We start from the raw sequence: 27,339 nt of genomic DNA, 5'->3' as shown, positions 1-27,339 counted from the left end.
GAACTTGCGTCTTAACTGTTCAGCCACATAACATCGGTGGCATGCGACCTTTCGAAGGGCCCGACGCGTATTTTTAGCGAGGCAGGGTCCTTGAGTTGGAGCGCAGCTTTCTTTTAAAGGTTGGTGAACGTTGTACGTCGTGCGACGCCCGCGTCTTTAGAACGGGAGCATGGGGACGGACACACCTGGCTTCCTCTGGTTACCACGCCTCATCTTTCCCCTCCCCCCACGATCCCTTACCTCAACAACCTCTTCCTCTTCAACTCAACCCACGGCTCGACCAATACGATATATATATATATATATATATATATATATATATATATATATATATATATATACATCGATACATACATATATATTGAAAAAAGAAAGATATATTATATATATATATATATTTTTTTTCCCGATCCGAACCTCCCCTCTGGCGATATCCACAGGATGAGGGAAAAATATTCCGCGCGTGATGCGCACGATCGCGGGCGGTGCGTCGCTTCAGCACCACTGTTTCGGACGTCCAGGGTGCTTCGACCCGGTCGCTTCGTCGGTCCTGCATTTGCACGGAAGGTAACGTTACTCTGCTGTGGGAATGCTGCCACGGACCGGAGTTCGATTTTGTTTTCGCTGTGGGGGAGGAAAAGCCCGCGGCACGTTTTCGCGACGAACGGCGCGCGGTCCGGGCCCTGGAAGCGCATTGCAGCTCGGACGGACGCACGGCGTCTCATCGGTGCACACGGTCGCGATGGGGTCTCCCTTTGGGTAGTGTACCTTGCTCTGCTCTGCCGATTTGCTCACACCATGATGGACCATCTTTTATCAAACGGAATGCGGCCGGATACCATCGTGGACACTTCGCGCATTCTTGTTGCTTTTTCATTGCATCATCACTCTGGAAATGATTTTACATTTTGGTCAATTCACGATAATCAATATCGCCTTAATTCTCTTCACTGTAATCAATCCTTGCTCACGGAATCTGAACGTGGGGGTGAGGGATTTCTCAGCGAATGCATGAGAACATTTATAACGCTAAATCCCCCCCTCACCCACTCTGTTATTAAACCCCCTCACCCCAACGGTCATTAAATCACCGCTACCCATAGTCATCAACTCTACTCCCCCTCCTCCCCCCCCCCCCCCCACCCATCTGTCGGCAATGAACAACCCCTCCCCCTCACGGTCATTAATCCCCCTCCCCGCTCGTCTTCCCCAGTCATTAAAAACTCCTCTCTCCCATGGTCATTGACTCACTCCAACCCGCCACAGTCATCAACAACGCCCCCCTCCCCCCACTACCATCACCAACAATGAAGTTCAACCTAACCCTGATGACCAAAATGATAATGACCTCATCCCCACTCAATCACCAATACGCCTCTTCTCCAACATCATGCCCTACCACCGCTATGGTCACCAATGTGCCCACCGACACCCCCCCCCTCACTATTACCAACATGCCCTACCCCCCTCTCTATGGTCATCAATGTGCCCCCCCCCCCAATCTTCCATGGTCACCAACACCCTCTCCCACTCTCCATGGTCACCAACATCCTCTCCCACTCTCCATGGTCACCAACACCCTCTCCCACTCTCCATGGTCACCAACATCCTCTCCAACTCTCCATGGTCACCAACACCCTCTCCCACTCTCCACAATCACCAACACCCTCTTCCACTCTCCACAATCACCAACACCCTCTCCCACTCTCCACAATCACCAACACCCTCTCCCACTCTCCACGGTCACCAACACCCTCTCCCACTCTCCATGGTCACCAACACCCTCTCCCACTCTCCACAATCACCAACACCCTCTCCCACTCTCCACGGTCACCAACACCCTCTCCCACTCTCCACGGTCACCAACACCCTCTCCCACTCTCCACGGTCACCAACACCCTCTCCCACTCTCCACGGTCACCAACACCCTCTCCCACTCTCCATGGTCACCAACACCCTCTCCCACTCTCCATGGTCACCAACACCCTCTCCCACTCTCCATGGTCACCAACACCCTCTCCCACTCTCCATGGTCACCAACACCCTCTCCCACTCTCCATGGTCACCAACACCCTCTCCCACTCTCCATGGTCACCAACATCCTCTCCCACTCTCCATGGTCACCAACATCCTCTCCCACTCTCCATGGTCACCAACACCCTCTCCCACTCTCCACAATCACCAACACCCTCTCCCACTCTCCACAATCACCAACACCCTCTCCCACTCTCCACAATCACCAACACCCTCTCGCACTCTCCACAATCACCAACACCCTCTCCCACTCTCCACGGCAAGAGACACCACACCACATACACCTCGGTCATCAACAACACCCCACCCTTCCCCATGTTCTTTCCTCGTGTCGCCATGCGCCTCGTTTCTCCCCACACACCCCATGTGCCCTTGAATCACTAACTTCCCCATGAGACCCCCACCCTCTTCCCCCTTCATCACTTCATGACCTATCACACGTCTCCTTTCTCCTCGATTACCTCGCACCTGATGGAGGGAAACTTTCACACAGAGACAATAGTACTTGGTGCCTGTGTTCTTCACACTCAAATAACCAAATCATCCTTAACTACTGTGTATTTTGTGACGAGCATGAGATACGAGACAAGAAGAAAGCAACAGCAAGCAATACAAGCAATACAACAGCAATACACTGCCCGATCTCCCACAACATTGTAAGTTCTTCTTCATGGAATGCAGTTAGTTAAACTAGAAGACATTCGCACATCAAAAATGTCATGACGTATTTTCAGTGAGTAACCGCTTGTTACAACATTAACACTATGACAGTAAATGTGTTGTCCCATCCTGACCAGCGGAGCACTTTATTCCTAATGCTGTGATCTCAGGTTAAAATCCCGTATACAGTAATCCGTCGTCTCCTAATCTCTTGTACCCTATATGTCTACCGGTAGCCTATTCTGTCTGCTAAGGGAGCTCTCCTTGCTTACTTGTCCTTGTGTACATATGATAAGTTCTTTATTCCATGAGGGATTTGAAGCTCGGATCCCAGGATCGTGAGGGAGGTGCTGTATAAAAACAAAAACAGGGCAAATGTTACCTGTCCTTTAAGTCCTTTAACAGGGCCTTTAAGTCCTTTAACAGGGCAATTGTCCTTTAAGTCCAGGACCACCTGTCCTTTAAGTCTTTGGCATATCTGTTGGATTGGCCTCGAGTCTGCATTTCACGAACACGCCGTTCTGGTTCTTATTGCTTTCGTTGATGCCAAGTTGTTTTGGGTGACAACTTGCCAAATTGTGCGAGCCGTAGCGAGTGCGTATTCGTGTGACCTTGTGAAGCAGAAGGAAACCGAGTCCTGGTTTCGGGTCCTTTTGGCAGTTAAAGCTCAGTCCGCTAGGATGGTGCAAAGGTAACTTGCTTGCATTTGTCCTGTCTAGCCACGGTTCAATTCCTGCCCAAACTGACTACAAATGGTCGGATCGATGCTTCTCATGCATGGCATTGCGTGGTGCGCGCTCCTCGGATGGATGTTAAACTGGATGTCTCGGCTAGTTCCTGGATGTTAAAGATCATCGTGTATAGGCGAGTTATCAAGTAGGTGAGTAGGTACAAAGAGCCAGTGAGTTATTGCCGTTACCCTGAACAAATTACAAGGTCCTGCCACTGTCAGGCCTAACCAGCCCACCTGTTCCTGAAAGACGAGTCAAAAACGTTTCCGGGCCGACTGCTCCTCAAGGTGGAATAATTGGGGCCGTTAAGAAGGTAATGAGTTTTGAGTTTTGGCAGGATAGCCTGTGCACTCACATTTGAGCTCTCGGCTGGGTTTAAATGTCGGCCCTGGTATAAACTGCCATCCTGGTGTTTCGCAGGCATCGCCGACACGCTGCAGAGAGTTATTGTAACTAGCGGATTCGATCTCCCTAATAGGTAACGTGAGACCGCCAGGGACGAACTTCCAAGCAGAGGCGTTCTGTGCACGTGATTGATTTGTGGTGTGGTGCGGTTGCGGTTAGGATTAATTAGTTTTGCCGAGTGGAGGTTTCACCATGCATGTGTGGTTCTGAGGGGAATTGCATTACGCTGGAGGACGACCCAGTGGCTCAAAATGCATAGAAATACAATTAAAAAGCAACAGGTTTAATAAACAATAGGGAGGTGAGGGCACTGTGACAGACCGATAATATAAATGACAAAAATGACCCGATCGGCACTTCACCCAGACGGTAACGGATCCAACTGCTATTCTCAGTCTATTCTTACTCGTGTAGACAAACAGCCTGAACAAAGAAGTTGACAAAGCTGTGTGGTGCAGTCTTCCCTCTTGTGAAGTGCTGGAGGTACGACACAGGCTCCTCTCACAGATTAGTGGAGACGTCAATGACGCTTTACAGCAGCCTCAACCTCCAGACCTCTCTTGCCTTGCAGACCCTTCTTGACCGGCTTGCCGTATTTCTGCTGGCGTTTCTTGTTTGGCATTCCTGGTGTCTCTCCCATGGCATGAGAGGGGCACTGCCTTTTTTAGCCAAGACCCCTGAACAGTGTGAGTGGCACCCACGCGCTATCTCAGTGCTGAAATAGCATAAGTGGACGTGCCATATCACTAGAGTGTTTGTGAGGGTAGGGAACTCGTACAAGTAGACATATTTTACTTTCATCAGTGTGTAGGGGTGTGCACCGAGCACTTGGATGTGTCATCTTAAGTGTGCAGTTGTATGGTGTAGAAGGGGTGATTTTGAGCATTGGGACAATAGGATGGAGTGTTGAGACAATGGAGCATTGGAAGGACAATGGGAAATGGAATAACAAGGACAAGAGGCAAACATTGGGGGAGGAGGTGGTGCGTGTTTGCTTGCATTTATTGAAAAGTACACCCGGTCGAGTTGTACCTGCTGACATTGGGACAAAGCTTTCATGTTCAGACCATCTCGCGGAGTGTTAATTTCAATTGGCGACCTGGAAAACTTTGTTGTTCTCAATTTGGTCATACATGTTGAAAACATAACTTGCGTGTGATTCCTGGTAATTTACGTACAGATTAATTACTCAGATCCCCTCAACCACAGCAATAATTAGAACGGCCCTCGGTGGAGCGCTTACCTCCGCAAGGTTGGACAGTTTATATTTTGTATCCCACTGATAGGCTGGATCTGCAGACCTGAACCAAAATCGAATTGGCTTGTTCTTGTCATGTAACCAACTCATCTACCAAGTTTTGTCATAATCCATCCATAACTTTGAGATGTCGTGCTATATATCGTTTTTGGCCCCATTTCTCAATGGTGAAGAATCACTTGAAAAATTTTAAAATTCTCATGTCAGGATCTTCACCAAAATCTAATCGTTTCGTCCTTGTCACACACCCAACCTGTCCACAACATTTTGAGATATCCCGTTCACAGAGAAACAGACCGGCAGTTAGACAGACAAATTAGATATCGCCCATAGAGCGACACTTTGAGAAGCCAGGATAAATCATTGCTCCGGCACCCTAGTTTTGAGATATCGGTCAAAATGTTTTTTTAACATTATGACATTGTCAGGCAAATTTTCAAGTCCATATGCTTAGGAAGTATTGAGATTTTTCCGTCCTAAGTTCAAATTAGAAAGTTGCCGGTAATTGAACGGAGAACATTTTGGCGTCAACCGGTTGGCAATATGACTTCCGGTTCCGGTGTTGTTGCGCAAAACGTTTCACATTTTTGCAGCATCATGTCATAACGCATCGATCGATATATATATATATATATATATATATATATATATATATATATATATATATATATATATATATATATATATATATATATATATATATATATATATATATTATATATATAATATATATATATATTACTTTTGCGTGGGCCATCATAACGTTTCACATTTTTGCAGCATCATGTCATAACGCATCGATCGATATATATATATATATATATATATATATATATATATATATATATATATATATTATATATATATTATATATATATATTACTTTTGCGTGGGCCATCATAACGTTGCCTACAATCTGCGAAAGTTTCAGAATGATTGACTGAGCGGGTTGGGCTGCAGGCAAATGGACAGACAAACAAATGAAAAGTCACTCATAGAGCGACACTTGGCAAAACAGAACAAAGTAGAATGGCACTCAGAGCATCCTTTTGACTTCAAAAATAATTTGTGGTTGAATTCAGTGACCTGACATGCAAATCGTCTTCAAAGTTTGTCAATCGGATGAAAATTAAAATTGAGTATTTTAGAAATTTGAAATTGTTGTTGACCTTTGGCCTATGTTGACCTTTTGGCCTATGCTGATCTCATAAATAGTTAGTGGTTGAATTCAGTTAGCTGAAATGAAAATCCTATTCAAATTTCAAGTCAATCGGATGAAAATCGAGGATTTTAGAAATTTGAAAATAAGTGGTTGACCTTTGGTCTATGTTGACCTTTTGGCCTACACTGAGATCAAAAATTGTTGGTGGTTGAATTCAGTTCGCCGATATGAAAATCACATTCAAATTCCAAGTTAATCGGATGAAAATTGAGGATTTTAGAGATTTGAAAAAGGTGGTTGACCTTTGGCCTATGTTGATATTTTGGCCTATGCTGATCTCAAAATAGTTGGTGGTTGAATTCAGTTAGCTGATGTATAAATCCTCTTCAAATTTCAAGTCAATTGGATGAAAATTGAGGATTTTAGAGATTCAAAAAAAAGTGGTTGACCTTTGCCCTATGTTGACCTTTTGGCCTATGCTGATCTCAAAAATAGTTGGTGGTTGAATTCAGTAAGCTGATATGTAAATCCTATTCAAATTTCAAGTCAATCGGATGAAAATTGAGGATTTTAGAAATTCAAAAAATTTGGTTGGCCTTTGGCCTATGTTGAACTTTTAGCCCATGCTGATCTTAAAAATAGTTAGTGGTTGAATTCAGTTAGCCGATATGTAAATCCTATTCAAATATCAAGTCAATCGGATTAAAATTGAGGATTTTAGAGATTTGAAAAAAGTGGTTGACCTTTGGCCCATGTTGACCTTTTGACCTCAAAAATAGATAGGATTTTGTTGGACCACGAACTCTACGATTTGGTGAAGTTTCATGAAAATCAGATTCAAATTGTGACCTGTAGGCAAGTATAAGTGAGCGGACAGACAAACAAACACACACAAACACACACACAAACCGGAGTGATCAACATACTTGCAAAAAAACATTTTTTTTTTTTTTGGTTTTTGTATGAGCACATTGGACAAGGATTTTATCCTTCTCCAATGAAGGAAAAGACCAAGGACAACATTGGAGAAGAGCATTTCATCGAGGCTCGTGAAAGAGCAAACATTAATCACACAAAAAGTGAAACCGACACATAAAACATATAATAAGGGGAGCGGTAGACAAGATGGGGAGAGGGGGGGAAGGACACAAATAACATTTGAGAGCAGGGACATCGAGAGATCTGTGGGAGGGAGAGGGCTTGGGGGGAGGTGGTAGAGGTATAAAACATATGGACACTGCAAAGACTTCCAGGAAAGAAGTTGGAATTTCAAACAAGGTGGATCTGGGGTGAATTAGTGGGGGTAGAAAAGTTCAAGGTTATGGATGGGGGAAGATAAGAGATGGTGGTGAACAGCTGTTTTAAAGACCTGGATGGAGGAGAGGGATTGAAGGGAGTGTGGGAGTTTGTTCCACAGGCGGGAGAAAAGAGGAATGAAAGAGTGAAGGTGAGCAGAGAGCCGAGATTTCGGCAGTTTAACCATCAGAGGGTTGCTGGCAGATCTTGTGCGACCTGTAGGAATATTTGGGGGACAGAGCACAGAGAGAGCTGGGGGAGCAAGGCCGGATAGGAGTCGGTAGAAGACAGAAAGACCACCTACCTGCCTGCGGTGAGTGAGTGAAAGGCCCTCAGAGATAGCTTCATCGCGGGAGATTCCAATGATTTTGAAAGCTTTGGATTCAACAGCGTGAAGCCGAGCCAGGTGTGAGGCAGGAGCACCGGCCCATAGGGGAGAACAGTATTCCATTGAGCTGCGGATGAAAGCCTTGTATGTGGTGAGGAGCTCAGGTGTGCCGAGGAAGGACTTCGCACGATGGAGGATGCCCAGTCGGCGACTGGCTTTGGAGGCCAGCTTGGAAATGTGGTTTTCCCAAGAAAGATCATGGCAGATAGTGAGACCCAAAAGCTTGAGCGACAGAACTTCTTGGAGAGGATTGTTGAGAAAGTAGATGGGAGGGTTGTCCAGTCGATCTTTTCGGAGAGACATAGTAAGAGAGTGAAATTTGTCAGGATTGAAAGACATGTTCCACTTGTTTGACCAGTCTGTGATTTTGTCCAGGTCTTCAGAGAGTGAGGAGGCTGCAGACTGCCGATCTGAGGGAAGAGGAATGGAGCGGCAGAGAGTGGAGTCATCAGCAAAGAGATAGAGAGGATTTTCCAGAGAGTCGGAGAGATCATTGATAAAGACCAGAAAAAGCACAAGGCCCAGCACACTTCCTTGGGGAACTCCAGCCTGAACAGGAAGGGGAGATGAGAGAAATCCATTCAGGGCCACACGTTGACTACGACCAGAGAGGAAGTCCGCAAGCCATGCATGGAGATTTCCATGGATACCATATTCAATATGCAGCTGACAACGTCGACCACAACATTAGAACCTTAGACGGACACAACACCTTCCATGGCATGGGGATAATAGCCATGATTACCCCTGGAACAACACAAGGACATCCGATTCCTAGAGCTCAGGTCACTGCCAGCGACATAGAAACAACTGGAAGAATCCAGATACAGTACCATAGAGCTGACGACCAGGCACTTGCAACCTTGACTTATGGGAGCGTGCCTATCATGAGAGCCCATGATCCCACAGCCAACCTTGATGTACTGTGGAAGATGTCACTGCTGTTCAAGATACCAAGACCTGCATGGTCCGGGATGATGCAACTCTTACATTGTGGTGTCCAGCATTCAAAATCGTCTGTCCTGTTTCTCCCAATGATTGATTTGAGCTCGAGCGACACTACATGCATCTACTCCACTCTCAACTACATTGCGCAACATGCTAAACAACATGATGTACCTACCATCATCACCTTTGATCAGCCACTATGGTGGAAGGCATTGTTGATCATTCTCTCGGAGCCAGATGGAAGCCCCATGCGACGTATTGTGGTAAGGCTAGGTGCCTTTCATATGGAAATGAGCTTCCTTGGCAGCATAGGGCACCTCATGGGTGGTTCTGGGTTGAAGGAGCTGCTAGAACTCATATACGCACCAAATGCAGTGGATCACATCCTAACAGGAAAAGCAATTTCCAGGGCTGTACGGGCACACATCCTCCTGGATGCTGTCCTGAATGCACTCCTCCTGTCTGATCCTCTTGGAGGAACACAATACAGAACTGCAGAAGACTTGCCAGTTCGGGATGAAGATGCAATGAGTGGCTTGGCCGATGATGATGTGATTCATCCAGATGTGAGTAAAGCAAGGACCCTGTATGATGCGTTGATGAAAGGCACACGATTTTCCAACGATGTAGCAAGTGATCCAATCCTTGACAAGATCAGCAAAGTCTTTCAAACACAGACAGAATCATTGACCAAAGACCGAACAGCGAAACTGTGGTTACAGTATATGGATATGGTGAAGATCTTAAGAAAATTCATCAAAGCCGAGCGTATGGGAAACTGGTCCCTGCACCTCGAAGCTGTATCTGATATGTTACCATATGTAGCAGCCTCAGGTCATTCACTCTATGCTAAGTCTGCCAGGATTTACCTGCAAATAATGCACAGCTTAGAACAGGACTATCCAGATGTGCACCGTAAGTTTACTCAGGGCTTCCATGTCGCCCGAAGAAGTAGTAGAGCTTGGGCTGGAATTTCCTCAGACCTGATGATTGAGCAAGTACTCATGAGAAGTATGAAGACCAGCGGGGGGTTAACAAGAGGAAGAGGAATGACAGAGCAACAACGGTTAACGTGGCTTTTGTCCATGCCGACTTGTTCGGAGACGAACAGATCGATGCAAGAGCTCACTGGAGTGAAGTACAGCACAGGTGAACAGAACAAAGAGATGGGCAAAACCAGGCAGCATCGCGACATGCAAGATACAAGTACACTACAGGTCGCTCTAGTTGACAGAAATCCTTTCAAGTGTCATCCATCCCTCAGGAACATAATGACTGGTGTCAACGCTGGCAGTAAGGTTGATGTCGACAATGCCAAGCTCATTGGAGACAAGATCATGCACTCCATGACAAATCAGTCAGTTGTCCACTACACGTTCAAGCGCAAAGACCAAGCCACCACATTTCTGAAGGCCAGATCATCTGTGCGAGTTGGTAAAGACCAGGTACAGATAGACCCAGAACTGCTATTCCAGCGTCTCATCATCATCTCAAAATCTGCTGAAGATAAGGAAGAGATGTTTCGCTTTGAGTTATGCCCTCATCCACCTGCGCTGTTTGATGAAAAGCTGATGCTACGTGAAGCCCAGAAGTCCGTACTCGGAGATGCTATCTGGTCTAAACTTGAACCAGGTACCATAGAGTCAATCAGCGAAATCCAGTATGTCTTGGATGGTGGAAGTCTGCTGCACCGTATACCATGGCCACGTGGTTCACCAACATATCGAGAGATCTGCATGCTCCACTGTGACTATGTTACAAGAAAGTACGGAAAGGCCATCGTAATATTTGATGGATATCTTGGTCAATCAACCAAGCACATGACCCACCAGAGGCGAGCAGCAGGTAGAGGTGGACCAGAAGTGACTTTCACTGATGACATGAAGTTGACCATGAAGAAAGACATCTTCCTGGGAAACCTCAACAACAAACAGAACTTCATCAACATGTTGAGCAGATACCTCCGGCTTTCTGGATGCCAGACCCATCATTCCCAGGAAGATGCTGACCTGCTAATCGTCCAGACCGCAGTCAGTTCGGCGAACATGAGGAACACAGCCCTTATAGGAGAAGACACAGATCTGATCGTCCTACTCTGCTTCTACGCAAACCTAGAAGCACACGACTTGTTTATGTATAGTCAGGCAAAATCCACTACAAAACCAAACCACATCTGGAATGTGAAGTCCATGAAACGTCAGCTAGGTGCAGCTGTGTGTGAAAGCATCCTATTCATACACGCAGTATTGGGATGTGACACGACGTCTCGACTGTACGGCCTTGGCAAAGGAGCGTCACTGAAGAAATTCATGATGAGCACACTCTTCCAAACTCAATCCCAACAGTTCTTGGCTGAGGATGCATCACCAGATGTGGTCGAGGCTGCAGGAGAGATAGCACTCGTGTGTCTCTACAAGGGTAAACCTGATGAAAGTTTGGATTCCCTCAGGTACAAGCGGTTTTGTGAACAGGTCGCAGTCAAGACTTCGAAGATACTCCCACAGACCTTACCGCCCACATCTGCTGCAGCGAGATATCACAGCAGACGGGTGTATCTGCAAATACAGCAGTGGAAAGGAAACAACAGCCTACAACCAGTGGATTGGGGCTGGAGAATGAGCGACGGCAATCTTGTTCCTGTTATGACCGACCTCCCTCCAGCACCTCAGGATTTGTTGAATGTTATCCGGTGCAACTGATCGACCGATTGTGGTTCCGCACGGTGTACATTCCGCAAGAACAACTTGGAGTGTTCTCCTGCTTGTGGTCAGTGCCGTGGATCTGGCTGCACCAACTCCGTCCTGGACAGTTTCAGCGACGACGATGACGAGGAAAATGATGATTAGGTAGTGGACTGTTGTTATAGACTGTTACATGCAGCTGAATTCGTTAATTGTGGACATTTTTTTACTTTTACGCGAATCCTTGACTTCCGACAGTATTTTATGAGTCAGTATTATTAGTTTCTCTATATGTGATTTTATTATGAGTTTGTGATTTTAATCAACAAAATGTGCCATAATTCTGAAACAGTCATGACAAGTGATTCATGTATTTGCATATCAGTGATCAGTATTTAGCTATTGGGAATTTTGTTTACGTGCTTATTTTTTTGTTCCGTACGGGCCGTACTGGGGCTGTAACATGCTGTAATTCCTGATATTAAAAGTATAATTATATACCATGTGCTCGGAATGTATCGCAAAATGTGAACAAATCGTACCGCAAAAGGATGAAAAGGGGGGTCCATGTACCAGTGATTTTGACAGACACCCCATATTTTTAGAGCTTTAGACTTTTGATATGTTATCTGGTATATATTACTGCATACAATTTCGCACTGATATGTAGTGTTGCAGTTTTTTCCTATCTGGCCCCATATTTGGGCTAAATGGCTTGGACTATTTGTATACACTGTGGCGTCATCACGTACAAACTTTAAAAGGTTGTTTCTCGTTACCGGGTCAGAATATCTTAAAGTTGCAGCACAATATTGGCAGCACAAATGTGTAGCTTATTATCATCATCATTACTCCCGCCAGGGAGTAATGCATTCGGTCGTGTCCGTGTGTGTGTGTGTTCGTGTGTTTTTTACATTGCATTACTTCTTCAAATGCTTTGTGTTTGTGAAAATCCTTGGATTGTATCAAACGTATATCTGTGACGTTAATGTTTCGTCAACAATTGAATAGCTTGTGTGGCATATTTGACCAGTGATAATGTCATTAAAAGTAGTTTTTAAAAATATTATACCTTTCATCTGAGACTTCATTTGATGGAATTAGTAATTGGATTATCTACTGCATTCGATCTGCAAAGTGGAACCAATGTATGGAAATGTGTAGCTTTTTCATTTGTTTATATTTTCGCTCACAAGGCATTTGTCTACCCATTACAAAAACGACAATAGTCCATAGAAAGGCAGCGTGAAATTATTCATGTTTGTGACACAGGAATAGCAGGATAATGTGTATAAACCATTTACATGACACTGAGTTCTCAGTGAACTCGACTACAATTTGCCAACTTCATGGGAAAGAGTTCAGCACTAGTATGTTTATGTAACGCATCGTTATAACCACATGCATGACGTCTGACAAGAACCACCTTTAGAGGCAATTTTTCCTTGCAGAGCAGGGGTTGGCCTTTTTCGGGCACCGTGGTCCCCTTTTTGAAGCAATGTTTTATGGCCAGATGCCCTTCCTGCCGCCAACCCTGTTAGTCGCCTTTTGCGACACACAGGGAATTACCAGTGAACTGGTACTCAATTTGCCGAACTCGGAAGGATGACAGGCTGAGTCAACCCCCTGGCGTTAATTCAGCGATCGACCGGGATTTGAATCCAGGATCCTAGGATCCCAAGCCGGCACCCTAACCGCTGAGCCAACACCAGGCTTGCATCACGTCTGACAGATTGAAAGAAACTCACAAGGAGCGATACAGCAGATAATCTCAGAGAAAGAGAGCCCCCCCTCAAACAAGTGTTTCGACTCTAACTTTCTGACACTCTAAGGGGCGTATTTGTTATCAAGCCGTACTGGGGTCACGAGTCCCTAGTGTTCCTCTGCTCTTTTGCACTTTTTGGCTCAGAAGCAGTATGGAACGGGCTAGCACCCAAAACTCCCAAAATTGGAGGAAACTCATTCATAATCTTCAACCCCTCTCGTTCCTTATCATCCAAACCCAACATGGTGATTTCTCAGCAAATTATTCCCACTAGTGGGTACTCGTGCATCTCCACGGGGGAGTACCCTTCTCGGCTCACTACTGCATATCATAAGATAAAGGAAGTTGATTTGTAATACCGGCTACCACCAACGGTGGTGCTATTTCTTCCAAATGTCAATTTTGGAGTTTCAGTGACATCCACGTTTGATCCATTATGGTAATATTTGTTTGAGAACTCTGTAATTTTTTCTCTGATTCAGCCACAATGCTCACAAAAGACTATACAATGAAGCTGCTGCAAAGCTCCTTGCACCAACCATCACAGCATAGAGGTGAACAGTCTTGTATCTTTTGAAAAATTTTTGAACTATATCTGCACACTTAAATATCTTGTGATATACAAGTATACAGACCTAGCTCAAGAATTTCAAGAATTGACAGTAATATCATGCGAGGACAATAATTTGGTATATCTCTTGATGTAACTAAGAAGAGACTAATACCCCAAATTACATCATAATATTTTTTCCTTTCCCATCTTCTGCAGAGCTTCCTGTTTCTGCATCATGACTGGAAAGAGATCGTTGGGACACCTTTGTAAGCATACGGCAATCCCTGGATACTCCGAGGGGATCGTAACTTCATTGGCAGATGCACCACCACAACATTAAGACAACAGTAAGATGCAGCATGGGCAAACAAACTAGCTTCACCTGCTAACCCCTTAATGAGCCACTCCATGTGTTTATGGCAACTTCAAATTTGATGATAGACTCGATATGGACAGAACACCTCGGGGCTCTCGCTCTCAATTATATTCTTAACCTGGGTGATGGCCTGAGCAAGCATAACTGAGTGAAGGCTCACTTCTACGTTGGGAAACGGTGTGGTGATGACATATCTAACGTGTGGTCTGTAATGTAATCGTAATGTCCAAAGTCACCCGAAGAAGAGAAGAATTGGCACACTTAGAAAACATAGATATTTGAGGAGGGTAGGAGGGCAATGCTTTATAAGAATGGGCATTGGAATGCTGAAGACGAGGCATTCATCATGGCCTGTACGGCTTGTGCTTGCTGCAAGAGTAATAATAGTGGACCCATCTTTACTACATACACAGCGATTTGGCCCTGTTTTCTTTTTCCATGTATAAATTTTGCAATATGAAGAGTGTTGTGCCTCCGACATTTGGGGTGTTGCCCAAGGCTGCTAGGTCGAACAATTTGTTGGAACAGCATCTTTTTCAAAACGGAGCAACGTCACTACAACTGTAACTTATTAAGCTACCATTGTCGGCCACAATGGGCCGCAGCTCCAGTCAGGAATCGCCACGGGGTCTTTAACTTCTCGGAGCCGACGAGCCGCCCGGCTCGACGTCCCTCTGGCCGAGAGCCGTGGACCAAGATGCCACGCCCACTGCGTGCCACTCGGTCCGAATCACTTGACAGCATCGTCAACCTGTGAGGACTTGGTTTTGGGGTCGACGGGTAGGCGGGTGGCCAGTCCAGGCACCTTCTGGTCCGGCTCGTCACCCTTACCCATCCGCCGTCGGCCTGGCTTCCCCCGGGTCAGAGCACGGGCAGGAGCGCCTGGTGCCATGGTGGAGACTTTAAAGGTGGCGTTGCTTGGTGCACCCGCTGTTGGCAAGACTTCCATCATCCGACAGTTTGTGTGTGGGGAGTTTCGTGAGACTTATGTCCCAACACGTGCCCGTCAGGTGTACTCTCCTGCTGTTGTACTCAATGATCACGTCTTCGAATTGCGGCTTATGGACTTGCCACCCCTCGCATCCTTCCCACTCACATCTCTGCAGGTGGGTTTGTTGCACTTGACTGAACATGGACAATGAAATGCAAATGCAAAAACTCACTATAGTCACTTTGAGGGGTTTTCATTTTCCTTGCTCACATCAAATACAATTTTTTTTTTGGAATGATATTGTGTGCACTGCCAGGTGATGCAAAGGTGCTTGAGCGGCCACTAAATAGCAGTTTTGATTACAATATGCTAAATGCATCGAACAACAAATTGATCTTATTAGAATGAGAGGAGATAAATATTTTGGATATATGTACAAGCACAGTTTTGGCTGTGTTGTTGTTACATCAGGCCCCAAGTGGCTCAGCTTGGGGATATAAAAACATGGTGATACCAATGTTCTGAATTCAGACTTGAATAATATTTTTGTATTTTCATGGCATTGTATAGCATATTGTATATCTCTCATATTTTCATGACATACTGATTTTAATTTTACATCCTCCAATGACCAAATGTGATTCTCGCTCGCCAAGTTCATCTCGGGTCTACGTGCAGGAGTGGGCAGACGTACGGTGCCACGGCCTGCGTAGCGTCCATGCGTACGTGCTCGTGTACGACATTTGCTGCTTTGAAAGCTTTGAGTACATCAAAATATTGCGGCAGCAAATCCTTGACTGCAGGTAGGACAGCAATATTGCTTTGTTTGCTTGTTCAAGGTCATTGGTGCTTTAATGAGTGTTGCCAAGTGTGTTTGCATTATGATCCATTGTGCACCTAGGCACTCGTATCAATGTAAATCTAATTTGTGGTATCCTTATTTGCTATTTAATTTTTACGGCGTAGCCCATAGAGTAAAGCCGTCTAGAACATTGTTTGTCTGTCTGTCTGTCTGTCTGTATGTATGTATGTAGGTATGTATGTTCCCTCAAACGTATACCAATCAGAGCTGAGGATCTGGTCACATGACAGGGTGATGCGATTATGTCTGATGTCATTACGGTGGCACAGCGGCTGATTCTCCACACACCGCCATTTTGATTTATATGGCATTCAGGCCGAACATATCATCGAACCTGTCGTATATCACAATCGCCATGCTCTACCTTTACATTTTTCATTCAGTGTGAAACGCAAACAAACCAATTGTTAAAATGACCATCAATATTGAAAGCATCGGCTTTACGTCTCTTCCAACAAAACGGTACATACCCAACCCTTGTGAGGTATAATCGAGATTACAGTAGATCTTCCCTCAGTTCTGTAAGTAATACTTACCTCACAGATGTCTGGATTCCTCCAAATTTCTTTGTTTAATGTTATAAACTGCATTAGCGACTGTTTAAAAAGCTAATCATATGTGTTTGTGGTTTATATTATTTTACAAGCCCGGCTACGCCGCTGTTAGACTTTCGGTCTTGTTTTTAAACTTTTTACTTTGCCACATCATTCCAGACACCTAGTGCTAGTTCTTTGCCACTTGGTGGGTCCCCAGCAAAATTAGATCTGACGTAACTGTCTTTACGGTGCTGGACCGGCAGGGCCGCGCTTAATTGTTGATCACGCTCTCCTTCAGCAAACATTGCTGAAGCAATTTTTTTAAACTAATTTAAGTCTTCATGAATACATGAGAACTTTTTTTATTGAATTATCAGGCAGTTGTAATAAAATATGAAATGCGTTAACTGTTCCTTCTCTCGTGAGGGAGCTACCACAGTGCTCAGAACTAGTATCGCAGATCATTGCTACTTCAGGCCCGGGTTAGCCTGTTTGGCATTCCCATCTGAGCAATTTGCTCAGGATGCTGGGATTCTACATTGAAATCCCACGTACTGCATTGATTTGTCCATTGTGGAACAAAAAACAATTCATGAAGCAGAACGTCAGGTAGAGAGGCTTCTTGTGGACATGTGCTTCACTGTAATAAGGTGTAGCTTTGCGTAGTTGTACATGCCACATTGCCATGCAGTTACTAATTATACATCAAGCACAATATATCATGTAAAGTTATAAAGGATAATGTTAAAGGGAAACTGTGACCTCGTTTTAAGAATGCTTCATCTACTCTTTTGTGCAAATTAAACCGGTCCAAAGTCATCAGGGATACATCAGATATCCTGTTGTCAATAAAAGCCGAGCTGTAAAGATCGAAACTCCCTCTAATTTACGTCATCAGTGCCTACACGTTTTAAGGATGAAATGCATTTGTATGCAGTACACTTTGAGCATGACTGACCATGGAGACACATTGACATCATATTCCACTTGGTTATTTTTATTTATTTATTTTCGTCATCGTGAGTTGGTTATTGTGAAGCCAATTTTGTACGAAGAACGATTGTGCAGTCTGTTCATTCATAACAGAAATCTTTGCAGAATTATCTTTTGTGTTGTTTTAAAATTTAGCCTTGGTATATGGCATGTATGAGATGGACGGAGCAGGGTGGGGGGCATGGGGTGGAGGGAGATAGGAAAGAGAAAAGGGAGGGAGTGTGAGATGACTGGGGAAAGGATGGAAGAACTTTGGAGATACAATTAAGGGGAGGGAAGTTGTTTGAATGGAAACTTTGGGGTGGGAGGAGAGGGTGAGGGTAGTCAAAATTCCGCAGTGTTTGTACATGTAACATGTAGTTTCATTTATTCATGTACAGTCACACTTGTCTGCATCACTGCTCGGAGTGCGGCTATGCCGTTGATGCAGTGTTCCCTGTGGCTAAGGGCAGGAATGCAGTATTTGTCTTGAGTGCTGGCATTAGCTCACCCAATCTTTGTTAAAAGACACAGTGGGATCCTTAATGTCCACTAACTAATGCTAGCAGGTGGAACACCCAGTTTAATGTCTATCCAAGGAATGGCACACTCATTGTTGCAACACCTTCACTCCTTCATTCTTCATTCTTCATTCTCTGCTCACCTTCACTCCTTCATTCTTCTTTTCTCCCGCCTCTGGAACAAACTCCCACACTCTCTTCAATCCCTCTCCTCCCTCCAGGTCTTTAAAACAGCTGTTCACCACCATCTCTTATCTTCCCCCATCCAAAACCTTGATCTTTTCTACCCCTGTTAAAACACCCCAAATCCACCTCTTTAAATCGCCAACTTCTTTCCTGAAATTCCTAGTAGTGTTCATTTGGCCTTATACCGTGTACCCCTCCCTCTTCCCCCAGCCCTCCCCCTTAAACAGATCTACCGACGTCCCTGTGCTCTTCTGTTGTTGTGCTTGTATGCTTCCCTCTCTCCCCCTCTTGTCTCCTGCTCCCTTCATTGCATGTTTTATGTGTCTGTGCATGTTTTCATATTTTTCATGTGTTCAATGTGTCAGCTCTTACACGAGCCTCGATTCTGTTTCCAAAAAAATAAAAATAAAAACTTTTCCTGCAAGGTACCAATCTGACACTTTAAAGATGGGTTGAGAATCAAAATCGGACGAGACAGCTTAAAGCCGAGCACGCTACCTACATGTCATTTTTGCCAGACTTGATCCATATATAGATGACCCCTATGATAAACCAAACAGCCCCTTCATTACCTCCGCCACCGAAAGTATCCTTGTCACACATCATACCGAAGGTGGGCGGAGGTTGTGTTTTTACCCCTGTCTGTTTACCTGTCTGTTTGTCTGTGAACAGGTAATCTCAAAAGGTTGTGGACGGTTTCAGATGAAATTTGATGGGCAGGTTGGTTGTGTGACAAGGATGAAAAATTAGATTTTGGTGAAGACCCCGATCCGGATACGAGAATTTTAAAGTGATTCTTCAACATTGAGTTGTATACAAAAAAAAACAAAAAAAAAAACATATATATATAGCACGATATCTTAAAAAAAGTTGTGGACAGATTCTGACGAAACTTTGTGGACAGGTTGGTTAGGTGACAAGAACAAACCGATTAGATTTTGGTTCGGGTCTGGATCCAGATCCAGCCTATCATTGGGATACAAAACGTAAACTGTTCAGCCTGGTGGAGGTATGTGCTCTACCGAGTGCTGTTCTAATTATGTCTGCGTTGGACACTCATCCAGAAGTGATTGGGGGTTCTATCCAATGGTTTGCCTGTTGATTGGCCTTTTTCCATGAGTGGTTCATAAACTTCAAAAGATTTCCACCTCAAACCAACGCAAAGCTTTTCATGGCATACTTGATGCACTGTGAGGCATTGCTATAATGTTGTGCTGTGGTGTTTGCTCGAAGAATAATTCATGTGAGTGCTTCTATATCCGAAGGTAATCTGCCTTGAAACAGTACTTAAAAGCAAATGTCCAGGAGACAGGAGCTGCAATTTGTTCCTTTGGAGTAAAAGGAAGATAAGTGGGTGAATTTCATAATGTTATCTGTGTTATCATTTAGATAAGATGACCTCTTATTATTCCCAGGGAGTAAATGCATACTCCACAATATTTAATTTGGTAATACACTCTATTATATTTCTTTGACTGAAACAAGTTATTTATGACAAATGCACGAAAGTGGCATTTGCTCCTTCCTCCTGTCTCATGACAGTAAAACTAGAACGGCACTCGGTAAAGCACACACAGTCGTGGCCAAAAATATTGGCACCCTTGCACTTTTTTCAAATAACTCACAATTCTCTCGAAAAATAAGTTCAATTTGACAAAAATATTTGGTCTCTACAATTTTTTATTTCACTGTTAATATTACAGAACCTTTGTTTTTGATTCAGAACTTAATATATCCTTCAAATCAGAAAATAAAAAGAAATGGCATTGACAAAATTATTGACACCCTCGGCTTAATATTTGGTAGCACACACAGCCTTTGGACAAAAATACTGCAGTTAAGCGCTTCCTGTAGCCATGAATGAGCTTCCTACACCTCTCCACTGGCATTTTGGCCTACTCTTCTTGTGCAAACTGCTCCAGTTCTCCCAGATTTGAAGGGTGCCTTCTCCCAACTGCTGTTTTCAGATTTCCCCACAGGTGTTCAATGGGATTTAGATCTGGACTCATTGCTGGCCACTTCAGAATAGTCCAGCGTTTTGTCTTGAACCATTCCTGGGTGCTTTTTGAAGTGTGTTTGGGGTCATTGTCCTGCTGCAAGACCCATGACCTTCGACGGACACCCAGCTTTCTGACACTGGGTAGAACATTGCGCTCCAAAATGCCTTGGTAATCTCCTGATTTCATGATGCCATGCACACATTCAAGGCACCCAGTGCCAGAGGCAGCACAGAAACCCCAAAGCATCACTGAGCGTCCTCCATGTTCGACTGTAGGGAAGGTGTTCTTTTCTTTGAAGGCTTCATTTTGTTTTCTGTAAACATAGAGATGATGTGCTTTACCAAATAGTTGTAATTTGGTTTTATCTGTCCATAGGACATTCTCCCAGCAGGATTTTGGCTTGTTCAGGTGTGTCTTGGCAAACTCCAGTCGGGCTTTCTTATGTCTCTCTCTGAAGTGGGGTCCTTCTGGGTATCCTACCCTAGAATCCCCTTTCATTGATTTGGCGACGGATGGTGCAAGTTGAAACTGTCGTACCTTGTGTGTGAAGGTCAGCTTGAATCTGTTTGGCAGTTGATCGAGGTGCTTTTGTATTTTTATATTGCAGGCACCTGCAACTCACCATAGGTGAGTTCAATTCCTAAGTAAAGAAGAATCACCTGCTTGAAATCTAATAATTTCTAACAACTTCTAAAAGGTGTCAATAATATTGTCCGGGCCATTTTAGGATTTCTGTGTGGAATAAACTAAGAATTGTTCTAAAATTAAAGCTAAGAAAAGCTTTTTTTGTTCTGTTACTCTGCAAACCAAAGAAATAAATATATGTGGATACCAAAATATATTTTTTATTTCAACAATTTTCTGGGAGAAATGGTGCATTATCTGAAAAAAGTGCAAGGGTGCCAATATTTTTGGCCACAACTATACCTTCATCAGGCTGAACAGTTTATGTTTTGTATCCCACTGGTAATCCGGATCTGGTCTGGACCTGAACCAAAATCGATTTGGCTTGTTCTTGTCACCTACCAAACTCATCCACCTAGTTTTGTCATAACTCGTCCACAATTTTTATGGCTCCGCCGACGAAGTCGGAGGCATTGTTTTCAGGTTGTCCGTCCGTCCGTGATAGGTTTTCGTTGCCGCGATAACTTGAGAACGGCTAAAGGTATCTTAGTCAAACATGGTGCAGGTATGTATAATGAGGTAAAGATGAACTTATTAGATTTTGGGGTCACGAGGTCGAAGGCCAAAGGTCAGAGGTCATGTTAGGTAAAAAATACTGTTACCGCGATAACTTGTGAACCAGTGATGGGATTCTGACCAAATTTGGTACACTTATGTAGAATGATGTAAAGATGCACTGATTTGATTTTGGGGTCAATAGGTCAAACGTCAATGGTCAATGTCTGTAATAGTTCTATAACTTGAGAACAGCTGAAGTGATCTAATTCAAACTTAGTACAGGTATGTATAATGATGTAAATATGAACTGATTACATTTTGGGGTCAATAGGTGAAAGGTCAGAGGTCATGTCAGGTAAAAATGTGCTAACTTGGGCACAGCTGAATGGATTGAAATCAAACTTGATACAAGTATTATAACGATGTAATAATGTGGGCGGAGGCATATCAGTCGACGTCGTGATGTCGAAGAATGCCGTTCTAGTTTGAAATATCATGCTATATATCGTTGTTGGCCGCATATGTCAATGGTGAAGAATCACTTTACAAAATTTTTTTTAAACTATTGTATATGCATCTGGATCTTCAGCAAAATTGAATAAACCCTTCCCTGTCACACACCCAACCTGTCCACCAAGTGTTATCAGAATCCATCCATAACTTTTTGAGATATCGTGACATATATCATTTTTTGTCCCATCTCTCAATGGTGAAGAATCACTTGAAATGTTATGGTAGCCGTATCCAGATCTTCACCAAAATCTGATAATTTTGTCTGCCACACACTCAACCTGTCCATCCTATTTCGTCTGAATCCACCCACAACGTTTTGAGATATCATGTTCATAGACAAACAGACAGACAGGGGTGAAAACATAACTTCTGCCCATCTTCAGTGGCAGAAGTAATAACAATGCAGATTCATGCTAGGTTAGGGTATTTCGCTCGGGCTGGAGGTGACCCCTTTCACACACATTGGGGTACTGTTTAAAAGGAGGTCGCCCAGGGAAGGTGACACACACACACACACACACACACACACACACACACACACACACACACACACACACACACACAGTCACACACACACACACACACACACACACACACACACATACACATACACACACACACACACACACACACACACGCACACACACACACACACACTATATTGGGTGCACTGGAAGGATTTATGAGTATGGAAGGCATAAAAGCTCAAATATACTGTGTGCTCCCCTAACCCCCAAATGGAATCTTGTTTTTGCTCACTTTCTGAATTTTGCTCTTCCTTCTTTTCCCCTCTTCTTTTCCTGGTGTGCTGTATACCATTTGATGTGGTCCTCTACGTGCCATCGACTCGTGTGGAAATTACGTGGCCTATGACGGTACCTCCACATGATTGACCCTCCATGGAACATCACGACACACCTTCGGACCGATGTTTCCCTTCTGCCTTTGTGGATTGCGATGATCCATCCTTTCTCACCAATGGGAATGTGTTGCTGTACTGTGGGTTGGGTGTGTACAGGACTGGCGAAGTGCCTATCCTCATTGTCGGAAACAAACGGGACCTGCAGCGGCGGCGAATCATGCCGAGGCGGACGGTGGCTCAGCTTGTCAAGAAGTCTTGGAAGTGCGGATATGTGGAGTGCTCAGCGAAGCATAACTGGAGGGTGCTGTTGCTATTTCGCGAGCTTTTACGTGGTGTAGTGGGAAGTGGCATCAAACACGTCCACCCCTCGATCCGTCTTCAGGGTGCACTGCGTCGGAATCGCTGTAGCCTCATGTAAACGTGATCATGAGGTTATGGCCTGACGTTCCTCTTCCCCTGTGGGGATGATGCTTCCGGAGAATTGGAAAAAAGATATTGACGTTAAGGTGGTGGTTTCATGTCGACTACAACGTCTGACCCAGAAATGCTCTGCATCGTTGTCAGTTGAGGCAACGTGGGCTGTGGGTGCCTCAAATTCCACAATTCTTCCAACAGCTGTGATTACAAAAGCTGCTAATGCTGTACCACAGTTTGCAACACAATGTTTTGTTAACTGCCTTTGATTGTGTTTTCATCAGTCTGTTTCCTATCTTCTTTTATTGTCGATATGTACCAAAACCTCTGTTGAAAGAAAGAAAACAAAATGGTGGAATCGGTGGACAGGAAATTGAGAGCACTACCAATGTCATTGAGAATTGACCACTCGATCTTTTCTGAATTATTTTCCTTGAAAGTTTCGCACATTGTAGCTCCGACGGATTTCGCACCAAATTACTTGCACATCATGACAGCTTCCTTTCTCATTCCTCCTCAACCACAGCAAGTAATTCCTCCGAAAAATGTTGTTGCTTTTTGTGACCGAGGCCCTCACACGGGGCTTGCCACTAAGCACCGGTGCTTGCAGTGGCGGCTTTGCCAACTCGATGCCACCCGTAGAATGTACAGCAGAAAATGCACACGTAGTGAGTGTCTCCATCCAATTGTCTTATCGTGGATGAGCCTAGGCCTTGCCTTCTTTTCAGTGCTCAATCGATGCTGCCTGACACCCAATGCACTCAAGAACCGGCCTCTCCTTAGTTCTGCTAAATGGCAATTTACAATCGATTTCTTTGCCAGATGGATTTATGACAGCAACTTAGTTTCTTTCTTTTTTAAGTAGAAGGGAAGGGGTGGGAGGAGAGTCGATTGTTTATTCGTTGGAGGGTTTTTGGAGCATATCCAAATAAGCAAAAGTATTCTTAGATTATTAAGGTCTCTCCCTAACACTGAACACTTCCCTCCCATCCCTGCCCAGCATTTGACTCCAAAGACAGAGCTTGCAGCTGTCGTCTTTTCAAACCAAACTGCCCACCGCTTTCTTGTTCTCTATTTTTCTTTGTCTTCCTTCCTCTGTCCCCCTCTTCCCAGCAAGTGTCGTGTGTTGCATGCAAGAGATGAAGCTTTTTGCTTTGCTAGACGTCGACACCATGGAAACGTGATCACATGACCTACATTGCGTTTGCCCTTCTTACCCTCCCACTCTGGACTTCAACCAGTGAACAATTGTGGCTTCCAGTTCACTTTGGACCTTTTGGAATAAAGGTTTTGCTTTTTTGCACACCTTGTTGTTTCTTTTGGTTTATTCCCCTTCATTCCAACCTACCAACCAAATTCGTTCAAACCCAGCTATCAAGTGGCTGTTCGACCTTTTTTTTAAAAATTACACGCAAACATTGCTTGTTTTTTGGCTCTGAAGTCCTTTAAAAGCATCAACCAATTGGATGTTGTCTATTTATTACATCGCACAGGATGAGGCAAAAAAGAAAGGAGGGTATGATGGTGCAGAGAGAGAAAGGAAAGGTGGCTGATAAGATGTAAGAAGGGGTAAGGGGAGGGAAATTGCACGTATGGCACACATGTGGGCAGAAGGGAAGAACATTTATTCACTCAACTGGACTATGTCCAGCTGAGTTTTTGTCGACACCCAGTGTCCGTCGTCTGTCGTCTGTCTGTCTCTGTCTGTCGTCTGTAAACAATTCGACGTCTACGCTCTAAAAGTCACAAATATTGATCAAATTCGATGAAACTTGTTACGCAGCATCTTTAAGACATAAACTAGTTTGGGATTGCATTTGGGCTTTGCACGCCCAAAAATGGGCGTGGCAGGGCGGCCATATTGAAAATCAATTTTTGTCATATATTTTTAGCGCATATAACCTATATAGTTTGTGGTTATATTATGCATATTCTAACCATATTGATATAGACCAGTTGAGTTCAGGTTCCCTGGAACCTCTAGTTTCTGTTGTTGATTACGTAACTAGAGGGCTGCGATCTGAGATTGCTGGTGGTTCCCAGTATCGCTAACTCTTGGTATAAAATATAAACCAAATGGTAGCACTTGAAATTCTGCCTCTTAATGGAAAAATTTTTTTTTTTTTTAAGCAGGACGCCAGACACCAAGACTAGAAACACTTGAGCCTCCCTCCCTCCGGACCCGGATCTTCACCAAAATCTAATAATTTCATCCATGCCACACACCCAACCTCCACACCAAATTTCGTCCGAATCCGTCCACAACCTTTTGAGATATTTTGCTCACAGACAGACAAGCAAACAGACAGGGGTGAAAACATAACCTCCTTCCACCTGAGGCAGCAGAGGTAAAATTTTGAAAAAAATAAAACGAGAACAAATAAATGATGAAATCATAATGAATAATTAAATAATGGAAATTTTTCTTTAAAAAGCGGGACACCACGAACACCATGACACCACTTAATGTCTCTCTCCGGGAACCATAATAAGTTGTGGCCCCTAAACCAAAATGAATATCAACCCAGCCATACATATGATGTGTCGTCTCGGAAAGGTTACACAGGGTTGGGCCTCGTAGAATAGCTCTGAGGCAACAAGCTCAACTGTGAGCTGTCTAGTGTGGGTTCTGTTCTCAACCTGACGATGAACTTTCACCCATATATTTCACACGAAAGGTGTTCCATCAATGAGTGTGACGTCCCGTGGAGGGGTGTTGATAAACTGGGTGTGCCATCTGCTTGCATGTACTGAAATGATCCCACAGTGAGTCAAAAATTTGTTACTATTTGTACACAAAATGTCGGCTTGTTGAAGAGTGAAGGGACGGAGGTAGTTGGCTATTCGGTGGTGGTACTTTGGCACAGGACTGATGCACCAAATGGCCTCACTACTCTGTGTTGCTCACGACCACTGGATGTCAAGCTTCTTGAGGAATAGGCTCCAATCTGCCAACACACCTTTCTTATGAGCCCGTCCCCTGTGCAGCAGGAAGTGTGTGTGTGTGTGTGCGTATGTGTGTGTGTGTGTGTCCATTGTGTGTGTGTGTGTGTGTGTGTGTGTGTGTGTGTGTGTGTGTGTGTGTGTGTGTGTGTGTGTGTGTGTGTGTGTGTGTGTGTGTGTGTGTGTGTGAAAGAGAGAGATAGAATTGTGAGGAACAGAAATGAAAAAACGAGATGCGTGTGTGTGCACATGTGTCCATGTTTGTGTGTTTGTGCGTTTGTGTCCATGTGTGTGTGTCCATGTGTGTGTGTGTGTGTGTGTGTGTGTGTGCGTTTGTGTGTCCATGTGTGTGTGTCCATGTATGTGTGTGTGTGTCCATGTTTGTGTGTGTGTGTGTGTGTGTGTGTGTGTGTCCATGTTTGTGTGTGTGTGTGTCCATGTTTGTGCGTTTGTATGTCCATTTGTGTGTGTGTCCATGTGTGTGTGTCCATGTTTGTGTGTGTTTGTGCGTTTGCGTCCATGTGTGTGTGTCCATGTATGTGTGTGTGTGTGTGTGTGTGTGTGTGTGTGTGTGTGTGTGTGTGTGTGTGTGTGTGTGTGTCCATGTGGGTGTGTCCATGTATGTGTGTGTTTGTGCGTGTGTGTCCATGGTTGTGAGTGTTTGTGTGTGTGTGTCCATGTATGTGTGTTTGTGCGTGTGTGTCCATGTATGTGTGTTTGTGCGTGTGTGTCCATGTTTGTGTGTGTTTGTGCGTATGTGTCCGTGTGTGTGTCCAGTCCATGTATGTGTTTGTGCATGTGTGTCCATGTATGTGTGTGTTTGTGTGTCCATGTGTGTCCCCGTGTATGTGTGTCCATGTCCGGGTCCTAACTTTTTTACCATTTGAGCTTTTGTCATAAAAAAAATTTCAACATAGGTTTATTATGAGAATATGGAGAAGACAAATTAATAATTTGGTGAAAAGGTCAAAGGTCACCATCACATAAAATTGTCAATTTTCATCCAATTAACCTCAAGCTTTAAGAATTTGCGTATTGTGTCACTGAATTGGTTCACCAATCCAAATCTAGAAGCCGATCGTTTTTAAAAAATCAAAATGTGAAAGTTGCATGAACTCGTCATTTTTCATCCGATTGACTTGAAATTTGAACAAAACGTG

The 27,339-nt window shown here is 44.2% G+C and overlaps 1 protein-coding gene across 4 annotated transcripts; it reads left to right on the top strand.

Annotated features, from left to right (window-relative positions):
* The first annotated feature begins 75 nt into the window (after positions 1-75).
* Positions 76-24,541, top strand: LOC137413137 (ras-like protein family member 10B). Of its 4 annotated transcripts, none has more exons than XM_078780140.1 (5): positions 76-119; positions 441-567; positions 14,098-15,363; positions 15,867-15,991; positions 22,979-24,540. In XM_078780140.1, exons 3-5 carry the CDS (start codon positions 15,148-15,150, stop codon positions 23,238-23,240), a joined length of 603 nt encoding a protein of 200 aa, XP_078636266.1. In that variant the 5' UTR covers positions 76-119; positions 441-567; positions 14,098-15,147; the 3' UTR covers positions 23,241-24,540. The 4 variants fall into 4 exon arrangements, with proteins under 4 accessions (XP_078636266.1, XP_067954629.1, XP_078636267.1 ...); XM_068098528.2 differs by lacking the exon at positions 76-119 and adding an exon at positions 13,811-13,882 and having other exon boundaries at positions 22,979-24,541; XM_078780141.1 differs by lacking the exon at positions 76-119 and adding an exon at positions 13,811-13,882 and having other exon boundaries at positions 15,845-15,991.
* The last annotated feature ends 2,798 nt before the right edge of the window (positions 24,542-27,339 follow it).

Source organism: Myxine glutinosa, chromosome 6 (genome assembly GCF_964187855.1).
Source record: "Myxine glutinosa chromosome 6, kmMyxGlut1.1, whole genome shotgun sequence".
NCBI classification, from domain to species: domain Eukaryota; kingdom Metazoa; phylum Chordata; class Myxini; order Myxiniformes; family Myxinidae; genus Myxine; species Myxine glutinosa.
The sequence above is the reverse complement of the archived record's forward strand: the minus strand, read 5'-3'. Positions and strand labels throughout refer to the sequence as shown.